This window comes from Ambystoma mexicanum, chromosome 12 (genome assembly GCF_040938575.1).
Source record: "Ambystoma mexicanum isolate Mex_15411 chromosome 12, UKY_AmexF1_1, whole genome shotgun sequence".
Classification (NCBI taxonomy): Eukaryota; Metazoa; Chordata; class Amphibia; order Caudata; family Ambystomatidae; genus Ambystoma; species Ambystoma mexicanum.
Genome location: NC_090936.1, coordinates 512,719,148 through 512,725,147, shown reverse-complemented (window position 1 = coordinate 512,725,147; position 6,000 = coordinate 512,719,148). Strand labels below are relative to the sequence as shown.

General features: G+C 44.1%; 1 protein-coding gene across 1 annotated transcript in view; it reads right to left on the bottom strand.

The window, feature by feature from the left end:
* Positions 1-794: 794 nt before the first annotated feature.
* RTCB (RNA 2',3'-cyclic phosphate and 5'-OH ligase) overlaps positions 795-6,000 on the bottom strand; it is a 280,519-nt gene continuing 275,313 nt past the window's right edge. Inside the window, exons 10-12 of the mRNA XM_069628792.1 lie at positions 3,267-3,377; positions 2,017-2,136; positions 795-1,511 (exon numbers count right to left, since the gene is read on the bottom strand). Coding sequence (XP_069484893.1) covers positions 1,404-1,511; positions 2,017-2,136; positions 3,267-3,377 — 339 coding nt within the window. The 3' untranslated portion in view covers positions 795-1,403. The remainder of the gene's footprint in view (positions 1,512-2,016; positions 2,137-3,266; positions 3,378-6,000) is intronic.

Sequence of the window (6,000 nt, the reverse complement as noted above, 5' to 3'; positions counted from 1 at the left end):
GGGCTCCATTACAGAGCACCAAATCCACGAGAAGGTGCACTTGCCTTCTGCATTAGAACAGAACATTCAGTGGTTTCAACGCAATGCTAGAGTCAAAATCTGCTCTTAGCTTTCCCTTTTTGCCCTCCAATCTTTTATTCTTCATTGCTCAGCACATTGTATTGTCCTTCTGTGTCTCAGTCTTTTACTCGCCCCTTGGCTGTAGCAGGCCACCTATGACATTCCCCTGAACGTCTCAGGGTGGCACTTCAAATCACCATCACAATTGCACGCAGAATTCTGGTGGTGCTTACGCAGGTTTGAATTGGCCATTTAGGTGGACATGTGAATCATGCAGAAACTCTGAATTTGCCCGGCCAGCTAAACATCGTAGTTTGCCTAATCTGCTGTCCCTGCCTAGGACCCAGGCACTGAGGCAGATCTAGACCGCTTCAGAGAACTTCTGGCAAGACCACAGCTGCTGAATCTTCTCAATGGCGAACGCGGAAGGTCCACCAAGTCATGGTGAAGCACCGAGTCTACCTACATGTGATCAGACACATTCCATTGAGTGTCCAGAAGTGTGCAGTTCTCTTCCAAAAGGCATGGGAATTGCTCAATACATTACTATTAGTTTGAAAGGGGATGGTGCTAGGACAAGATGTTCTCAGGATGAGTCTACTCCAGACTTGGGAAAGAAACCTTCGAGTTTTCCAGTTGGTCCCCCAGCTGCACCAGTCCACAAAAAAAAAAATAATAATAATAATAATAATAATATACACCACACACGAAAATACAGGAGCCAGAAGCAGTCGAAACAAGGAACCAATGGCAATTTTATTCCCTCATATTTCTTCTGCCACCTCGGCCATGCCAGGCATTTCCTAACAAATATTCTCCTCTTGCGGACACCCAGCATCGAGAGAAAACCAAAAAGTAATTTCCTTGATACAACAATTCATTGGGGAAACTAATTTCAATGTGTCAGAACACAGGACATCTGCTGCACTACGTTCCAGAATCATCAAATTAGATGATTTTTAGGGACGCATGCTCGCCCACCATCGGGGGCAAATTTAGCTGGTCCCCAGATCATGTGAAGGAAAAAAAAAAAACAGTATTAGTATGCATTTAACCTGGAGATGACATTTTGACTACGAATAGCTGGAGAAGAAAAAAACAATATCACTTCTACCAGAGTCCAAATGTGTCCGAATTGGTACTTGGAAGCACACGAGGGATAAAGATGAAAAGGTGGGGAAGGGGCAAAAAGTGGAGAGGAAGGAAGGGCAGAAAAGCAAAGCGGTAGTACAACAGTAAGACATACATTCTCATTGTACAAAGGGCAATGACAAAGGGGACAGGTAAAACAAGACAATTAGTTCTGCTGTTGGGCATTGGTGCATTCAAAATGAGGTCCCGTTTTAGCCTTTGATGACAGCAATGGGTCGGAGTTTGATGGCCTTTTTGCTTATTCCAGCATCATGGCAGGTGTCCACCACATCCGTTACATTCTTGTAAGATTCAGGGGCCTGCAAAATAAAAACAAAAACAAAAATTACCTCTTTAACACTCAAACTCAGGCCATACTGTAAAAGGGGACACAACCATAGGAGTGCCATGTAGGTGCCAATACAAAGGGCCTGACTGGTCACCTTTAATGAAAGCACAATAGATAGCAATATGGTAGCTAAAAGCAAGATGCATTGCTTCATACCCTTCCACCCCCTTGGGACAGACAAAATGGCAGGTGGGTGTGAGCATTTTTAGTCATCATTTAACATGCTCGGAAGACTGCCACTATAACCCACTTAAAATCTATAACCGCAGACCTCCATATGGACAGCTAAATAACTGCTCCAATCAATACCCATCAACATCTACCATTAAGACTTCAATGCCAGTTCCCCCAAAGAAGCATGTGTCCTCTTAAAGTCCCGCCAGGTTTCCTCTTGTTCAAACAAACCCACAGAGTTAACCGCTGCACCTCCCATCACACTTACCGCATGGAGCGGTGCTTACTTCCGATACCCTTACCTCCTCCATCACCAGCTTGGGTGAAGCCACGCGGATAGCAATTCCCATGTCTGCCAGCTTGTCCAGCACATCCTGGAAGTCAAGATTTCGTCGGGACTTCGCTCTAGACAATGCGCGACCCTGCATGACAGGAGGTGGTGTGTTAAAACGATGCAATATTTATCAGAAACTAAAGACACAGCTTTCGCTCTGATCAACCCAGGTTTACCTTATAGTATATAAATGAGAAATACAACTCTGAAGACATTCATAAACGTGTCGCAAGCTGCCTTATCAATAGCAATGAAAACATTTACAGAGTATTTTCATGCAGTTAAACGCCTGATCGTAAAATGCACTTCAAGTAAATGCATTCAGTTCTGGAATCCACAAAATTTGCCTTATGCTTCCAATCATGGCACAAACTGCAAATCTGATAAAGAACAGATCTACAAAGACCTACGAGTGAACGGACCATACTCATTAGAGCGCACTGATATCCCTAGTCGCTGTGAAAAGTTAGTGTCCTCAGCCACCAATCTACTTAGTCTCCCTTTACCCCCTGCCCCAGACATGCGACGCGCAATGATCAGGAGAGCCACATGAGTCTACACAATTCTGCCATCTTCTGCAGTCATGCTTTTATGCAGTTTTTCTCCTTGTACACCACATTTTCTTTTTTACTATTGTGGCCAATGTCCTCTATTTTATGCACTTCTGTCTCCCAGTAAGACCCTTTTACCTGAAACACTAATGCATACCCATTAGATCTCGCATCTCCCTCATATACGGTATGGCTCAAATTACCTTCTCATGCACCTTGAGGGCTGATCCTTGTACAAGAGCTCAGGCTCGTTGTACAACCCATAGTATACTGTGGAAGTCCAACTTTTCCTGATAAGAATCAGTGTTTCCAATATCATTAACAAATCTGCACAATCTGCACCCACTGTCAATACATCACTATCCAAATTCTCTCGCCACTGTAATTTATACACAACACCTATAGGTAACAGACAAATTATTAATGACGGAGGCCGTCAGATTTCTACCACTGACAAAATGAACACATTCCACCCCCAGCCCAGAGACAACATAGCACAAATGAACACTGAACTATGACCATCATTTAACTATCTTTAAGATAAGCAATAACAAAGACCATTACCACAAGAACCAGGTGAATGGGCTCTTACAGTGGGAGTGTGCGATTTGCTCATAGGTGTTCTGCAACAACCTTTCTTTAGTAATGTAGCATTATGTGTACTTACAGCACCGTGGCAGGTGGTTCCAAAGGTCTCCGTCATGCCCTGCTCAGTGCCAGTCAAAACGTAGCTGCAGGTGCCCATCGTGCCTCCAATCAGGACCGGCTGTCCAGTTAGCTGGAGAAACACATGGAAACATTTTCAGCTGAGAGCTAGAAAAAAAACGATCAGATCTTTGCAGAGTCTACACCAGACCTTTAGTGTCTGATGGAGAGGAATGGTGAAAACCAAGAACACATAAATGGCAGATTTAGGACCACCGAGTTCACCATAGATCCAATTCCTGAGAGGCGAGGAGTCCTTCGACATATCAAATGCGATTTCTAGAAGGCTGGAAAATCAAGACCTGGGCAGCTCATGAAAGAAAGGGGCAGATGTTCTGCAACATGCAATACAGGGTCATTCTCGGAGCTTGACTTGGTTCTGGACTGGAGTTCAGTACCATCTTTACACAGCTGCAAAAAGTACCCAACTTGAAAGACGCCAGATCTTCAATAAACTGGATCGGTGAATGAACACTCACTTGGCTTAACCAAAAATGTAAATCTTTGTGCATCACACAAAAAGTCATGAACATGAAGAAAACAATGACTGCATTGCCAACAACCTGAACAAGATCTGAGAAAACCAGCCAGGAACACTACTCTAGATTTTCAAGCACAATTTACCTACAGTACAGGAGATTTTGCTTGTATGCCTTATAATTTATAAGACCTGTAATACGTTTTAACCATTGGCTTTCTGCCCCATTTTTCATTGCAACAGTATGACATATGGTGATACAATAGTATACCTGTTTTCTATTTAAATCGTGGATGGTGCTGCTTTGGATAGAGATGCATTTATATGTAGCGCTCAAAATTCACACTCGCCCAGGGCGAGTGATAATTGACTCAATGAGTAAGAAATTGTGTGCTGTGTACGTGTAGAGAATGTAATGGACGAGTGACTTTACTTCTGGATAGTAGCTTACAACTTGAATGAAATATATGTGATACATTACTCACCGTAATCGTATTTCTGATGCTTGCATCTGCTTAGATTCACATGCTATGCATAGGCTGACATCTATTGGTAACTGCAGAGCATTACATTTTTTGTTTTCGAAAGTCGAAAAGGGACGTCGACAGGGCATGCCAGTAATGCTATCCCTAGTGTGACGTCCACTGAACCCATGGTCCTTCATGCGTCGAGGTCCCTCAGAGGGTTTTGTTTCCGACATGAGGTAGCATGGGTACAGATGTAATAAAGCAGACAAGAGTAGATAAAGCCAAAAAACATCTACGCACTTTCAACTCCACAGGGGAGGAAGGGTGGGCGCATGTGAATCTAAGCAGATACAAGCATCAGAAATACAATTATGATGATTAATGTATCTCTTCTGAGGCTTGTGGATCTCCTTAGATCACAAGCTCTGCATAGTGAGCAGTGTCTGGAGAAGGTTGTGAGACGGTATAGCAGCAAATAGATGTTTTAGCATCGCTTGTCCCATCTGTGAATCTGCTTTAGAATGTGTCAATGCAGTAGTGCTAAGTAAATATGCATCGAGCTCCATGTAGCTGCTTTGCAAATGGCACCCAGCGGGACGTTTGCAATAAAGTCAAAAGTAGCTCCTGTACCCCTGGTAAAGCAAGCTCTTGGTGTGAAAGGCAGAGTTTTGTTTGATTTTGAAATGGCGTTGGCACGTCATCAGCTCCCCTGCCAGGTGTTATGGAGACACACAGTTGGTCTGTTTTTTGTAACTGTTTTGTTTCTTTTGCTTTATTGTTTGTGTCTTGCTAACCTAGTGCGATTTAAAACAGTTTAGGATCTCTGCACGCACTTGGTCCTCTAAGACTCCATTACCCAGCATTCGTGTAGTCCGTGGGACTATTTCTTTACTAATTCGGCGCGAACGCGCCGGCGTGAACACGATAAGCCAGTCTGTGCCGGTCTGTGACAGACGTGATTGCAACCCCTCTTTGCCCAACTGGACCATCTCCCTCCAAGAAGTACTTGCAGTCATTGCTGCCGCCCGCCAAAATAAATGCAGAAAATGCCCTTCCACTCTCAGAGAAGCCCTCCCCGAAGGCAAGATCTTTCAGCACCAGCCCTCTAGAGCCTAATCTAAGTCTGTCCTGACCATCACCTACCATATTTTCTTCTTCACCGCTCGATTTACCCGCTCATCCGCTCCCCACCCCCTCTGTTATGCCATTGTCCACAGACTCTTCCTTTAGTTGTCCTGTAGGTACTCACACACCCCCAATTAGCACACTCCGGTGCCTATTACTTAATACCCTGTCACTCATTAAACACGCCTTGGAAGTTAACCACTACATTGCGGATAACGACCTCGATCAATGCGCATTAACAGAAACCTAGGCGTCCAGCTCGGCTGGTCCTTCTCTCAATTTAGCGATTCCTGCTGGTTACACTCTATCCCGCCACGACCGTATAACGGGGAGAGGTGGTGGGTTTGCTTTTATTCTCAAAGATACCCTCTGAACCTGGGTAATTCAAAACCCTGATTTTGAAGGAGTTGAATCCTTGCATATTAAAATAGAAATCAACGCTGAATCTACGGTGAACTTTCTTCTTGTATACTGCCCACCTTCGCTTTCACATAACTTCATCGCTGCCCTCGCTAACTACTTGCTCCCACTTCTTAAACCCAAAACACGGTTTATTCTCCTTGGAAATTTGAACTATTGGATAGGCCATAATGATGACTCACTGGCTGAAGAATTAGAGACAACCC